Raw genomic sequence first — 16,599 nt, 5'->3', positions numbered from 1 at the left:
CAAAAACATTGAAGAGCTAGAATTTGCAGAATGTCATGTAAATGCAGACATGAAGGGTGGCTTGCAGTAGTCCTGACTATAAGAACCTGTCATGAACTTGGGTATTCCAACTGAGAATATATTGATAAAAAAAAAGTGTTTAGTGAAAACTACACATCAAGACGATCAATAGATCAAAAGATATAAGCAGCTTAAGTTATATATAAATCTTAGATTTTTTTTTTCCTAGAAAAGTTGGAGATCGTCCTGCCCCCCTTTTGCCTCTCAACCTTTACTGTTGTCCTCTCAATATGATGAATGAACTCATTGACCAATTGGGCTGCTAATAAATGGGGTGGGGGCATCCATATTTTTATATAACTACAGCAGCCTCGTTTAAATTGCCAGGCATGTGATAAGGTTTCTTTAATTCTAGTTACAGTAATTAATGTCTGCATCTAAACTGAGGACATATTTATAACATATTTATATAAGGAAGATGCGGTATTACTGGGGGGGCACCAAATGTTGTTACCATGTGACAAGGTATTGTAAATGCCATGTGGTGAATGCAATAAAATGCAATAAAAAAAAGTCCTTTGGTGTTGGTTACCTACTTTCAAGAGGAGGAGGTGCCCTTTGCATTATGCATACAAATTGAGTGCTCCCACTGCTTTTAATTACCTGTGTGTTTAAATGCAAACAAAGTAAATATTCACCAACACACCATGGATCTTCAGTTAAGTCCAAATGGTTTTTGTTGAAGAAAGATCACATCACAAAAGCGTAGTGCAACATTTCAATGCCTTGCAGGACCCTTTCGTCAGGCATCTGACGAAGGGGTCCTGCATGTCTCCAAAATGTTGAACTGCACTGTGATGTGATCTTTCTTCAATAAAAACCATTTGGACTTAATTGAAGTTCCATGTTGTGTTGGCGAATATTTACGTTGGGTCATGTATGCTCCAGTATCCAGCTGGTGGTCTCTGCAGCATCCAGTACTTTTGAGAACCTATTTCAGGAACATGTACTCTAAACTGTTCAATGCAAACAAAGCACACGGAAAACAAGAAAACACACTTAGGGGTGTATTCATAAAAAGCTATTTGTCCTACAAAACTGAATGCACATTGGTTCTGTGTAAATGCCAGCAAAATTAAATGTTACAAGGGTGTTTTCTCTCCAGGCCAGATGTTTTTCATTCCAACGTATTGCACAAATTAGGAAGATTCTGCGTTATGGCCACTAAATGGAGTTGATGATCATAAGAAATAAAATCCTTGTTTACTATGATTGTCCGGTCCATCTAGTGAACAAAATGCTGTATTTTCCTGTTTCATGCTATTCACCTGAATAAAGAACGTCTGACCTGGAGAGAAAATAGCCTAGTGGCATTCAGTTTTCCAGGATGAATAGCTCTGCATTCTTTTTCTAAATACACCCCTTAAAGAGGAGGTCCAGCCCCCCCAACTAAAAATTAAAAGTACTGCAGCTGCTGACTTTTAATATATGGACACTTACCTGTCCAGGGAGCCCACAATGTCAGCACCGCAGCCGATCTTTGGATCAGCAGTTCGGGTGCAGCCGCCACCATTCCTGGTAAGGGACCATTCCTGGTAAGGGAGCCCGGCAGTGAAGCATTTCGGCTTCACAGCTGGTTCCCTAATGTGCATGCACGAAGCGAGCTGCTCCTTCTAATTGGTCTGGCAGTGGAGGAAGGAGGAGGGGGCCAAACTTCAGGGAGACCAGGCTGCGGCCCGGTCTCCTGGAAGTGGGGAACGGTACCTGTCAAAAACAGGTACCCGTTCCCCCCCACCCCCTGAAAGGTGGCAAATGTAGCATCGGAGGGGGGGAGGAGACAGATAAGCGGAAGTTCCACTTTTGAGTGGAACTCCGCTTTAAGTTCAAATGTAAATTATATGTAATTTAACATAGAGGTGTGAGGCAGCCTTTAAAGTGATTGTAAAGTCTTGTGTTTCTGTGATCCTGGCCCCTCCCTCCTGTTCAGTGCCCCCACAGCAAGCAGCTTGCTATGGGGGCACCTCAGCCGAGTCACAGCTCCCTGTGTCCATTCAGACTCAAAGCCCCGGCCCCACCCCCTCTCTCCCCTGATTGGCTAATTTTGATTGACAGTAGTAGGTGCCAATGGCACCGCTGCTGTGTCTCAGCCAATCAGGAAAGAAAATCTCAGAAGACTGAGACACTCAGGGGACATCGCTGGACAGAGAGGTACCTCAGGTAAGTATTGGGGAGGGGCTGAGGGGGGCTGTTGCTCACAGAAGGCTTTTTATCTTAATGCATAGAATGCATTAAGATTAAAAAAAAAACCTTCTGCCTTTACAACCCCTTTAAATTAGATCTGTGCTCTTACTTTACCACTTAAAGAGCACCTTTACTGGGATAAGAAATATAATATTACAAACAGGAGGTAGGGAAGTAAACATTGTACTGGGTTCTGATTTTCACAGAAGATTTTAGTTTATCTTAGAAGTGACGTGTTTAACAACCAGCTGAAATTTTTTCTTTTTTTTCTTTTTGTAGTCCTGTATCACTTTATAATTTTTAACTTATGTTTGCTTTGAAATGCTATAAAATACCGAAGTGGAAAGGCATTTTCTGCCTTTACACTCCAGTGCTCTGAGCTGCCATAGCTAAGTAACTGCCACACTCCTCCATCATAAGCGCAAAACTCTCAACTTTCTGAGATGAGAAAAAGGGACACCTGTTAGCACAAAGTATATAAGTATGCAGACCACAAAGAATTAAAATGGCAAAAATGATTTGTTAAACCCAAGTGTGCTTATATCTCCACTACAGTTACTTTATATTGATGTTCATATTAACAAATTAAATAAATTGAAGGTTGGACATAAAGTTTAGTGTAGTATAACATTTTGGTAGGTAGTAGTACATTTTGTTTTACAAAACCCTAAACTGCAGGCCAATACAAAAATCTGGGGGAAACAGAATCCTGCTCTGAAAGGTAATTAAAGGTGAGATGACAGAAGCTAAAGCCTTGTGCACAATGGACACTTTGGCCATCACTCCTAGACGCTTTTCCTCCTGGCAGCTGTATTTTGGCAATAATAAAAAACGCTTGATGCTTATAAACATGTGTAACACATTTAGGTGTGTCAAGGGCTTGGGCATTAATTTATTTAATTGCCCATAATAATAATTTATTCTGGCCATTGAAATGAATTGGCCCATAAGTGTTACGGGCAGCCTTATTGGCCTCATGCACACTGGATATGCTCAAGTGGTAAACATGCCTAGTGTTTGATGTGCTGGCAGTGGGGTTTTTTTCTGCCTCTAAACGCCCCTTCCTCTAAAAAAAACAAATCAAAAATAAAACGCCAGATGCCCCTAAGGCCCCTTTCACACGTGTGGACAGTATGTCCGTATTTTATCCATCCATTTTCGGATGAAATACGGACATACATGCATCCCTATGGGATAGCGGGTGTCAGCGGATGAACATCCGCTGACACCCGATATCATCCGCCCCCGCTATGGTTCCATTCTGCAGACGGAGGAAAATCCTATTTTTCTATCCGTCTGCAGAGCGGATCGGATGAACACGGACAGACGGTCCGTGTTCATCCAACCCCACATAGGGGAGAGCAGAGATCTGACAGGGCGGTCCCTGCACAGTGTGCAGGGACTGCCCTGTCACCCACTGGCTCAGAGAGGATCAACGGAGCGATCTCCGCTGAGCAAACGGATGTTCATGGGGCGGATCATTACGGATCCATCCCATGTGAAAGGACCCTAACAGGCACGTTAAAAATGTCCATTGTGTATGAGGCCTAATAAGGCTGCCCATGACACTTATGGGTCAGTAGTGAGGTCCAGAAGGAAGTGGGCTAGAACCAGGAGCTATGGGAGCTGGTTGCTCACTGCAGACACCCCAGTCTGTTGGCCTTGGTAACTGTTTACGTTAAATCAGACAGGATGTGGAGGCATCTGAAGATGCCTTCTTTATAGTCATGCTTTACACTAATTTGTACCAGGATGCATCTATGTGACAAGCTTTACCCCTTGTATGAATTGAATTAAACAAACCCCTAATAGTGTTAGAGTTGGCAACACTACTAGTTTTTGTTCCTTTGTTGTTTATTAACAAGGCTTATGAATATATATGCAGGTTAGCTGAGATGTGAAATTGTACTTAAGTAGTCCTAAATAACGGTACATTATAGCCAGTGTAACCACCATAGCCACCATATTAATATGTCACATTAGAATTATTACATTTTAAATTCATGCTTTCATTCCTGTGCTATCAACAGGGATGTTTGCAGCATCTGAGCTTTCTGTTGAAATAATTATGTATAGAGCAGCTGCATAAAAACTGACTGATGTTGAACGTCTCAACACTGTACTGTGCCTGAACACTGCAGAGAATTTCTTAACACGCAGTATTATATCGTACCATCCAACCAGACCTGGACATGCTTAGAAATTATACATTACTTTGTCTAATTAACAATGCACAAACAGATCTTTTTATGACACATTTCACATTTAAAAGAACATATTAAGCTGTTATTCTAAAAATAGTAAAGCATGTGAAACAAAATGATGAATTGTATAGGAATTGGAACTTGTGATAGGAACTTCATACAGGTAGGTATATTGAGAGCCAATTACCTTTCAAAATCAAAGTTAAATCTCTTTTAATTCAAGCACACTGCTAATAAAGTACTCACATGATTAAATACTGCAGGATGTTCTATGTGGTGGGGTGTTTAATCACTGCGAATTTAATTTTGCTCGATTGCTGTTGCTGTTTCTTAGATATTTACAGACCACCCTTAGACCATTTATGCACCTACAGTAGTAGAGTCCAATGCAAATGATAGGCTTATTTAATAAAGCAATGCTAAAAATATATATGGATGTGCCAAGTATAGCAACCTATATCAGCCAGATTTCTGTTTAATGTGATTATATTGGGGAAATATGAGTTGAATGCTTTGCTTGTTGATGTATTGGCTATTGAAAATTGCTTGTTTGCCCTAATAAAATAAGCTATTAATTTGTGGCCATACAGAAAGATATAGTTGTAATCTCTATTTCCTTGTTTTGCTAGTCTCTGTGTGGGGACATTTTTCATACGCACTCTGTGGTGTTTAGTCGTTCAGCTCTGAACCCTGAATACGAAAGAATGATAAATGGGCGAACACATCCCAATCATATCCCGGATTTGATAATTAAGTGGCATTTTCTTTGTGTGACTTTTTTCAATTTTCAAATTATTCATGTAGTGTGTAGTCCCTATTTTAGATGGTGCATGGTAAAAGGTTGGAAGTAAACATGTTCAGGGGTATATTATGTAAAAAAGAATAAAAAATAAATAAAAAATGTAACGCTAGTAGAACAAGCAAGCTACTGACAACAAAACAATTGAATAAAATTGTAAATGACAAATATAGGATAAATATATGTGATGAATCAATAGGTAAATCACCCAAGTGCACCTTCATCACCGATTCGTCACGTACACCTATATTAGATGCACATAATGGGAGTTTCCATTCAGTGGAATCTGCATATTTAGCCTCTCTATGAGACATCACAATGAACTTTTTGTTGTACAGGATTAATTTTTTGTCACAATTTATTCGTTTTCACCTTATTTAATATTTTTTCTTAGCGCAGCAAACCTTTATCCAAAATTGTCATTTACAATTCTATCCAATTGTTTTGCTTGTTTTACCAGCGCAATCTTTTTTGTTTGTTTTTCTGTTTTACATATTTAACCCCTCTATGAGACATCAAAATTGACTTTTGCGGTACAGGATTCATTTTTTGTCACAATTTATTCATTTTCACCTTATTTAATATTTAATAGTCTTTCTTAGCGTGGCAAACCTTTACATTATATTCTGTAAAAAGCTACTGTATGAACACTTGAAAAAGCATGACGTATATACTGCATTGATCACTGACAGACCTGTCCTTTTACACAGCAGTCCTTCACAGCTGAAAAGGAAGCACAGGACAGTTCCGATAGTTACTCTGAGGACCCCTGGAGGATAACAGAAGAGCAACGAGAGTATTATACTAACCAGTTTATAACGCTTCAACCAGATCTCAATTCCTTCATTTCTGGTACACCACTCCGAACTACTCTGAATTTTTTTCCAACCTATGTAATTATATGTGGTGACTTAATACAGGCTCCGAGTTACTGAAAGGTTGAAGGCATCAAGTCTAGGTTTCCAGCATTTTAGAGGGTTGCTAGCTGTTATTTATTAGCTATCCCATTCACTTTTCAAGTAAACTATCAAGAATTCATTATTAAAAGGGAAGTTAAGACAATGGAATGAAAGTGCTTTGAAAAACGCACAATGGGCATGACAGAGGGAGGTATGATGCTCTCAGTAAAGCTCTGTGGGCTGAGGGAAAGGTGCTGGGATTCTAGATACCAATGGGCTAAAATAACAGGTCTCTTTTTTTTTTTTTTATATAGAAACCACTTAATCCCAATTGCAATCCTAACCCTAACTCCTACCTCTGCAACTATAGTAATACACATAAATGATTTATATATCACGAAAGCTAAATTTGTTTGCTTTCCATTGAGGCAAAAGTTAAAACCTCATTGTTAGTAGCATTAAACTATACATTTTGCTAAAAAAAAACTTGATTAGAGTAAGGTATGGTTAAAACCCCCTTTGCTTTTTTCTGTCTGGTCCCATTGGGGAGATTTCCCTTCCCTTTCTGTCAAACAAAAAGAAGTGAGAGGATATTCCTATAAAGTGAGGAAGATCCCATCGTAGAGAGTTGCCACTGGTACAAGTGTCCTTATTGGACGATTTCCTCTGCATAACTACAGTTTTGGATTCCCATAATTTTCTATCCCAGTAACGATGGTCACCAGGACAGATAGACAAAATGAATCCCACTATCTGAGACCACAGTAAAGACCCGACTGAGGTGCCTCCGTTATGTATACTGGGTAAATGCAATTGTTTGTCCATTTATAGCTTTTTGTTGCTTCTTTTTGCTTGTACAGTTTAAAGCGGAACTTCACTCTCTCAATCAACATTGACTATTTTTAATCCTTATGCTGCTAGCATTAGTAAATAGATAGAAAAGTATATTATGTTTACTTGTTTAAAACTTTTTTTTTACATACGTTCAGTTACTTCCTGGTTTCCATGCCTAGGCAAATGATGTCATACATCCCAGAATTCTTCAGAAGAGGAGGAGTAGTTTCCTCACCTAAACACACCCTCCTGCATGCATGCCTGAGCTAAGGGCAGATGGATTCTAGGAAGTAAACACTACATGAATCATCTGTCCTTACTAAAGATGGCCACAGCCAGAAATGCTAGGGGGTGTTTTTCACAGTGATTTTTAAACAAAATAAAGCAGGAAGACATGGATGGCAGGATGAGTTTGCTTTTTGGATATTAAACATTAATTAAACAGTGTTTTTGGTTTGTGGTGCTCAGATGCAGTGTAGCTCTGCTTTTAATTTGGGGATTCTTTTGTATCCTGGAATGTATCCTTTTGGACAAACCCACCACTCCCTGCACTGACCATTAAGAGTAATAAAAATGCATGCCACAATGAATCAGCTGTTTGGACAGAGCCAGTACAACTGCTCATACATGGGCAAATATCTCCCCAAGAATGATGATATAAAATATGAATGAAATATCAGCCTGTCTCTGAATAGCTCACTGGGCTGCTAGAACCCACTCTGATCGTTGGCTGATAATGAAGCCAATGGGCATATTATACCATCCAACCTCCACGCCTCACTTAAACGCAGGTCTTTCAAGAAGCTGTAAAAGGCCCATGTACGATATTGAATTCCTTCAATTACTTCTGTCTATAAATGGGTCAGAAACAGCATGATCATCACAAGCAATGATTTATTTGGGAGCCTAGCTTGTAATTGTCAGGGTAACTTTAAAGGTTTGTGTACTTAGACATTTGTGTAAATCTGAGATACAGTATATTTGTGTGTGTTTATATATATATATATATATATATATATATATATATATATATATATATATATATATATATATATATATATATATATATATATAATTTTAGCACTTATTAGCACTTATTTTCATTTGCAAATCATAATAGGGTTTTTTCACACAGGTTCGGTGGCAAAAAATTTCTTCACCAAGTCAAAGCTTCCCATCCCAGAACTTTCGCATGTTTGGTAGGTAAAAACCCTGTAATATATTATGAAAGAAAATGGAAGTGCTTACAATATATCAGTAAGTGCATACAGCACGCTTTTAAAGCATTTGCAAAGCTTTTAGCAAGCTTCAAGCAGCTTTCTTGAAGCTATAAACACAAGCTTTAACTCCAGTGTGCAGCTTGCTGCACACACTGCTTTTATACAAGCTGAAGCCTGTGTGTAGAAGGCCTTAAAACATAAACAATAAAAAATAGATTTCTTAAAAGCTATTGACATAAACATCTATTTTTTTCATATGACATTGTAATTGTCTTCTTTTTCTCACAGCTCTAAACAGCAGTTAAAAAGAATAAGAGTATGGCTTTGGAAATATAATTGTTTCCCAATGTGTAGGATTATAGGATATAGGGGTTTTAAAAATACCTTTTCGCCATTCCTTCCACTGGCTTTATTTTTTTGTAATGAAAACCAAGTAGCAAGGGTGCAGAAATCAGCACAAGTATATCACATGTTAAAAATACTGTGTGCAGAGAGATGTGGATGTCAGCATGACCAGGGAAGATTGTGAAATAACAATGGAGGATCCACAAGCCACAGGGCCGGGTGTCAAACCTGCCAAGTTTAATGGTAGCGACGGCATGCACAGTAACTCTCTGCACTTCACAGAGAGTCACTGTCATATTGATCAAATGGGAATAGGTGGCAACTTGTTTTAAGAGCTGCGGTCCCTTTGTCAAGCCAGCCGTAGAGTAGCTGGCTTTATACCACAGCTAAGAAGATAGAGGGGCACGCTGCATAAGACTGCTGGCGGTCTACACGGGATGGAAACAAGTGCCAGCCAGCATAATGCATTTAAAAGATGGGCAATTGTATATAATTGTGGCAATGATATAGGAGAAAAAAAGAAGAGTACTATAAAGACCAGCATTATTACAAGATCTATAAAATATCATCCAAAAAGTACAAACAGCACAATATACACAATGTGTAAATGAACATCCTAAATGAATAAAATAAAAATAAAAACCCATATAGATCAAAATTATTAAAGTATAAAAAAAAATAAAAAATACTATAAGATAATCAATCCTATATAATAATGTGATTACCTAACCTGATATGCATATCCTGACCAGAATATGTATTATAGTGGTGTGTAACATGAGTTTTGTGAAGCCAAAATAATTGTAAATTAATCTATAAATGTATGACCAAATAAATTACTATCAATTTTAAATGCATATGATGAGATAAATACAATAAAACATGATATTAATAACTAATGGCTATTGGTTTTGTAATTTTCTACAAGATGATGTGAACATCCATTTCCTCATTAAGTCCTGTAGGGGCCAAAGTTCTTAATGTGAAGATCCAGAAGGTTTCACTGTTACACAACCTATTGAATCCTCTGCTATAGACCTGCATTTTGGAATCAATTCAAAAACCCAGATCATCGATTCAAAAACCCATATTCTGAGATGAGACCTACTGTGGATTTGCTGCATTTAAGAGTAAATTGTCTGTGTGCTCTAAATCTCCATGTTCAGTAAGCCTTTTGTGTTCCCCAAATCTGCACAGGGCGGATATGTGGCCTACATAAAGAAGGCAGCGGGGATAGGATATACAATAGATAACAAAATCAATAGAGCAGGTAATAAAGGATTTAAGTGTAAATTTTCCCTTAATGTCACTGAAATTCTTTTGACGGTGACTGACAAAAATGCACATCTTAAGCATAGTACACACGATAAGAAAATCAGATGAAAAAGATGTTTTTGGAGCGATCATCTGATAATCTGATCGTTGGTACACAGCTTTTGAGAGCCGATCACGACAGTTGATGCAAATTTATCCAAAGGGAAAAGCACAAAAAATGTTCTCGTAAGATAACGGAACAAACAATTTTAGTTTTAATCAGCACAGTATTTGTCTGTAGAAAATCGAGTGACCAAGACCATGCATGCTTGGAAATGAAAGCATACATTACATTACAATACAATACAATACAATACATTACATCATCATGGGAAGTTGTATTCTGTCTTATGAGAATTTTCGTAACTCTAGTAACCTATTCGTTTTCAATATGAGATTAGCATGCAAAAAATAGGCGATGATTTGTCTGATATTCTCATCGTGTGTACCAGGCTTTACACTTTTTTTCTTTTTTGCCTTGGAACATTCCTGTGATGTTTGCGAAGGAGGTTACCAGGGAATTGGAGGAAGATTGTTCAGCTTCACAGATCCTACTGGGCATTTTTTTTATATTAGATGCCCTCTTATAAACAAATCTGGGTCTGTCAGGGATGGCAGGACCTAGTTTAGGGTCCTGGAGTCGAATACCCCAGTGACATCGAAATATTTTTCCTTTTGCCTAAACTTACAGTGAAATTAGCTAATGTATCTGCGGTCAGTCTGGGACCTGTTATCAGTGTTGGTCGTTTCTGGCAAAACTGTCAGACGTTCCTGATGTACATTTTCCACAGAGATAGTATCATAACCTTTGTCTTTGGCCTTATGAAAAATAACTGGAATCCAAGGTGCAGTTCTTCCAGAGCCTGCAAAACTGTCTCCTAGGGATGTTATTTATCCAGTTTGGATGGTGACAGCCCTTGAAATGTAGGTATGAACTACCGGACGTGGCCTTAAAATGTGTCTTGGAAACAATCTAGCCATCTAAATGGCCAAGCTGTAGGTCCAGGAAGACAGGCTCATATATAAAAGAAAAGCTCATGTTGTTGTGATTGCAGTATTGGACAAATTGTTCAACAGAGGAGGGGCCGTCCATATGATGATATCAATATATTTTCTGTAGAAGGCTATATGTGTGTGTATATATATATATATATATATATATATATATATATAGTATCTCACAAAAGTGAGTACACCCCTCACATTTTTGTAAATATTTTATTATATCTTCTCATGTAACAACACTGACGAAATGACACTTTGCTACAATGTAAAGTAGTGAGTGTACAGCTTGTATAACAGTGTAAATTGTCTGTCCCCTCAAAATAACTCAACACACAGCCATTATTGTCTAAACCGCTGGCAACAAAAGTGAGTACACCCCTAAGTGAAAATGTTCAAATTGGGCCCAAGTGTCAATATTTTGTATGGCCACCATTATTTTCCAGCACTGCCATAACCCACTTGGGCATGGAGTTCACCAGAGCTTTACAGGTTGCCACTGGAGTCCTCTTCCACTCCTCCATAAAGACATCACGGAGCTGGTGGCTGTTAGAGACCTTGCTCTCCTCCACCTTCTGTTTGAGGATGCCCCACAGATGCTCAATAGGGTTTAGGTCTGGAGACATGCTTGGCCAGTCCATCACCTTTACCCTCAGCTTCTTTAGCAAGGCAGAGGTGTGTTTGAGGTCGTTATCATGTTGGAATACTGCCCTGCTGCCCAGTCTCCGAAGGGAGGGGATCTTGCTCTGCTTCAGTATGTCACAGTACATGTTGGCATTCATGGTTCCCTCAATGAACTGTAGCTCCCCAGTGCCAGCAGCACTTATGCAGCCCCAGACCATGACACTCCTACCACTATGCTTGACTGTAGGCAAGACACACTTCACTTTGTACTCCTCACCTGGTTGCTGCCACACATGCTTGACACCATCTGAACCAAATAAGTTTATCTTGGTCTCATTAGACCACAGAACATGGTTCCAGTAATCCATGTCCTTAGTCTGCTTGTCTTCAGCAAACTGTTTGCTGGCTTTCTTGTGCATCATCTTTAGAAGAGGCTTCCTTTTGGGACAACAGCCATGCAGACCAGTTTGATGCAGTGTGCGGCATATGGTCTGAGCACTGACAGGCTGACCCCCCACCCCTTCAACCTCTGCAGCAATGCTGGCAGCACTCAAACGTCTATTTCCCAAAGACAACCTCTGGATATGATGCTGAGCACATGCACTCAACATCTTTGGTCAACCATGGCGAGGCCTGTTCTGAGTGGATTCTGTCCTGTTAAACTGCTGTATGGTCTTGGCCACTGTGCTGCAGCTCAGTTTCAGGGTCTTGGCAATCTTCTTATAGCCTAGGCCATCTTTATATAGAGCAGCAATTCTTTTTTTCTGATCCTCAGAGAGTTCTTTGCCATGAGGTGCCCTGTTGAACTTCCAGTGACCAGTATGAGAGAGTGATTTAACACAATTGCTCCCCATTCACACCTGAGACCTTGCAACACTAATGAGTCACATGACACTGGGGAGGGAAAATGGCTAATTGGGCCCAATTTGGACATTTTAACTTAGGGGTGTACTCACTTTTGTTGCCAGTGGTTTAGAAATTATTGGCTGTGTGTTGAGTTATTTTGAGGGGACAGAAAATGTACACTGTTATACAAGCTGTACACTCACTACTTTACATTGTAGCAAAGTGTAATTTATTCAGTGTTGTCACATGAAAAGATATAATAAAATATTTACAAAAATGTGAGGGGTGTACTCACTTATGTGAGATATATATATATAACCCTTCATTAGGTTGGCATAACTCTTTGCAAAAGATGCACCTATGTTGGTGCCATGTATTTGGAGAAAGGAGATAGCATGTAAAGATGTAGAACACAGTATCCCCAGACATTTTACTCTTAAACACACCAAATCCACAAAAGGTCTCAGCATTTGGGTCACTGAATCGATTGCAAAATGCAGTTCTATGGCAGAATGATTCAGAAGGTTGTGTAACAGAGAGACGTTCTAGATCTTAGAACTAAATACTTTGGCCCCTAAAGGACCTAATGAGGAGATTTACACCATAAGCCATTCATTATTAATTTTATGTTTTATTGCTTTTACTCATTTATTTATCATATGCATTTTAAATTGATAGTAATTTATTTGGTCATATATTTATAAATTCATTTACAATTATTGTGGCTTCACAAACTACAGTGCCTTGCAAAAGTATTCACCCCCTTGGCTTTTTACCTATTTTGTTACATTGCAGCCTTTAGTTTTTAGCCTTAATGTTTTTTAAATGTGAATTGTATGTCATGGATCAGAATACAATAGTCTAAGTTGGTGAAGTAAAATTAGAAAAATATATACATAAATCTATTTTTCAGAAATAAAAAACGAATAATTGGCATGTGCGTATGTATTCACCCCCTTTGTTATGAAGCCCATAAAAAACTCTGGTGCAACCAATTATCTTCAGAAGTCACATAATTAGTGAAATGATGTCCACCTGTGTGCAATCTAAGTGTCACACGATCTGTCATTACATATACACACCTTTTTGAAAGGCCTGCAACACCTAAGCAATAGGCACCACTAACCAAACACTGCCATGAGGACCAAGGAACTCTCCAAACAAGTAAGGGACAATGTTGTTGAGAAGTACAAGTCAGGGTTAGGTTAATAAAAAAATATCCAAATTTTTGATGATCCCTAGGAACACCATCAAATCTACCATAACCAAATGGAAAGAACATGTTACAACAGCAAACCTGCCAAGAGACAGCTGCACACCAAAACTCACGGACTGGGCAAGGTGAGCATTAATTAGAGAGGCAGCACAGAGACCTAAGGTAACCCTGGAGGAGCTGCAGAGTTCCACAGCAGAGACTGGAGTATCTGTACATAGGACGACAATAAGCCATACGCTCCATAGAGTTGGGCTTTATGGCAGAGTAATCAGAAGCAGTGCCATCTTAAGAGCATTATAGGCCCCCGGCAATACAGTGCACTGGGGCCCTGTCTACACAATCACGCACAATTGCCCATCAAATGCAGCCTCACTGTGCCCACCATTGCAGCCTCACCGTGCCTGTGAATGCAGCCTCACTGTGCCCGTGAATGCAGCCTTACTGTACCCACCATTGCAGCCTCACTGTGCCCGTGAATGCAGCCTCACTGTGCCCACCATTGCAGCCTCACTGTGCCCATGAATGCAGCCTCACTGTGCTCACCATTGCAGCCTTACTGTGCCTGTGAATGCAGCCTTACTGTGCCTGTGAATGCAGCCTCACTGTGCCCACCATTGCAGCTTCACTGTGCCCACCATTGCACTCTCACTGTGCCCACCATTACAGCCTCACTGTGCCCATGAATGCAGTCTCACTGTGCCAAAATTTGCACCCTCACTGTGCCCATGAATGCCGCATCACTGTGCCAATTAATACAGACTCACCATCGCCTGGTAACACACACACAGCGGGCATCTCTTACTGTGTATCATGGAGCTGGCTGGGTCTGTGTTCGGCAGGCACGCTGTAACAAGGTCCCGCCCCCCCAGACTGGCTTGTGTGATATGCGGAACACTGATTCAATCTACTATTACACGAGCTGGTGTAGAGGGGCGGGACCTTGTGACAGTGCGGCCGCTGAACACAGACCCAGCCAGCTCCGTGATACACAGGAGGAGGAAGAGAGAGGGAAAAAGCGGAGCGCTGCAGCCGCAACTCAAAGTGGCCCTAGGGCAGGCGGCCTACCGGGAAATTTCCCGGTATGCCGGTAGGCGGTAGGCCTGTCCGGCTCTGGCTGGGGTCACTGGGCATGTGGGGCCCCCATGCAAGTGGAGCTCCCGGGCAACTGCCCAGCGTGCCCATGCGAAAAGATGGCCCTGATCAGAAGAAAGCCATTACTTTCAGCAAAAAACAAAATGGCACGTTTTGAGTTTGTGAAAAGGCATGTGGAAGACTCCCAAAATGTATGGAGGAAGGTGCTCTGGTCTGATGAGACTAAAATTTAACTTTTTGGCCATCAAAGTGAAACATGGTGGTGGCAGCATCATGCTGTGGGGATGTTTTTCAGCAGTCGGGACTGGGAAACTGGTCAGAGTTGAGGGAAAGATGGATGGTGCTAAATACAGGGATATTCTTGAGCAAAACCTATACCACTCTGTGTGTGATTTGAGGCTAGGACGGAGGTTCACCTTCCAGCAGGACAATGACCCCAAACACACTGCTAAAGCACCACTTGAGTGGTTTAAGGGGAAACATGTAAATGTGTTGGAATGGCCTAGTCAAAGCCTAGACCTCAATCCAATAGAAAATCTGTGGTCAGACTTAAAGATTGCTGTTCATAAGCGCAAACCAAACAACTTGAAGGAGCTGGAGCAGTTTTGCAAGGAGGAATGGGCAAAATCCCAGTGGTAAGATGTGGCAAGCTCATAGATGCTTATGCAAAGTGACTTGTATCGGTGATAGCCGCAAAAGGTGGCTCTACAAAGTATTGACTCTAGGGGGGTGAATAGTTACGTACATTGACTTTTTCTGTTATTTTGTCCTATTTGTTGCTTGTTTCACAATAAAAAAAATAAAATCTTCAAAGTTGTGGGGATGTTCTGTAAATTAAATGATGCAAATCCTCAAACAATCCATGTTAATTCCAGGTTGTGAGGCAACAAAACACGAAAAATGCCAAGGGGGTGAATACTTTTGCAAGGCACTGTACAATTGCCCATCTTTTAGAATGGTATTAAACCCAAAAGCAAATGTTTATTATATTGCAGCTTACCATATCTTAGATGTGATTTTTGCAGTTGTTTTGTTTTTTGTAAGAAAATGGAGGTTCAAATATCCACTTGGTAAAGCCACATCCCTAAGATACATTGAAAAGCATAGTTTCCCCCTCTATAATGGGACTTTAAAGGCATAAGAGAGTGCCAAATGTTTACATTAAAATTCAAAGTTTTATTGAATTGGTTTACAAAAAGTAGAAAAACATATAGTTGTCAAAAAATACAGCACACAATAAAAAGAATGATGTACATATTACCACACCATATTATTTCACTTAACAGCTATTCAGTATCTATAAGAAGAGTTGCATCAACATACTGACGTGTTTCAGAATAACTTGGCTTAGTGTAGGTATAGTCTACAAGAGGAAAATCATGTTAAAAACATTCATCATGCTGTATATATTGGTGGCTCCTATGGCAGTGAGATCTGCAAACGATACTTACAGTATCCTCAAAACCATGACACAACATTGGCATAATGATTAGAAACATGAAAGATTCAGAGAGGTGCCATCTTGGTTGACATACATCCAACCCCGACACAGAAGTTGTAGAAAAGGGTGCAAAAAAGTCTCCGGAAATAGACCGAGAGGGTCCCAACAGATACACACTGGGACCATATGGCATCACTGAGGAGAGAATAGAAAGTCAACAAGATATATGTATATCTATTTATATATATATATATATATATATATATATATATATATATATGTACAATAGATGAGGAAGTAGTATGATGGCCTATAATCCCATCAAATTACATACCTCTAATCAAGTGATGAGTTGTGTTCTGCCAGGCTATGTAAGACAGGACATGGAGGTATATAGGGTGGATGGTAGTTTCAAAGGGCCATAAAGCGGCCCTAAATGGGCTTACAATGTAGTTCCTAATAACTTCTCTGTTGGGGTTTGATGTATGTCAACCAAGATGGCACATCTCTGAATCTTTCATT

General features: G+C 39.8%; 1 protein-coding gene across 3 annotated transcripts in view; it reads left to right on the top strand.

Moving 5' to 3' along the window:
- REPS2 (RALBP1 associated Eps domain containing 2) overlaps positions 1 to 16,599 on the top strand; it is a 261,119-nt gene that overhangs the window by 100,071 nt on the left and 144,449 nt on the right. For 2 of the 3 annotated variants that reach the window (XR_012241643.1, XM_073615185.1), the window contains exons 6-7: positions 5,955 to 6,096; positions 8,113 to 8,176. Coding sequence is in view for 2 of the 3 variants with exons in the window: in XM_073615185.1 (XP_073471286.1) it covers positions 5,955 to 6,096; positions 8,113 to 8,176 (206 nt within the window). In the remaining variant the exon portion in view is untranslated. The remainder of the gene's footprint in view (positions 1 to 5,954; positions 6,097 to 8,112; positions 8,177 to 16,599) is intronic. The other variant, XM_073615186.1, reaches the window with a different exon arrangement.

Source organism: Aquarana catesbeiana, linkage group LG02, assembly GCF_042186555.1.
Source record: "Aquarana catesbeiana isolate 2022-GZ linkage group LG02, ASM4218655v1, whole genome shotgun sequence".
In the NCBI taxonomy this organism is placed as follows: Eukaryota; Metazoa; Chordata; class Amphibia; order Anura; family Ranidae; genus Aquarana; species Aquarana catesbeiana.
The sequence above is the reverse complement of the archived record's forward strand: the minus strand, read 5'-3'. Positions and strand labels throughout refer to the sequence as shown.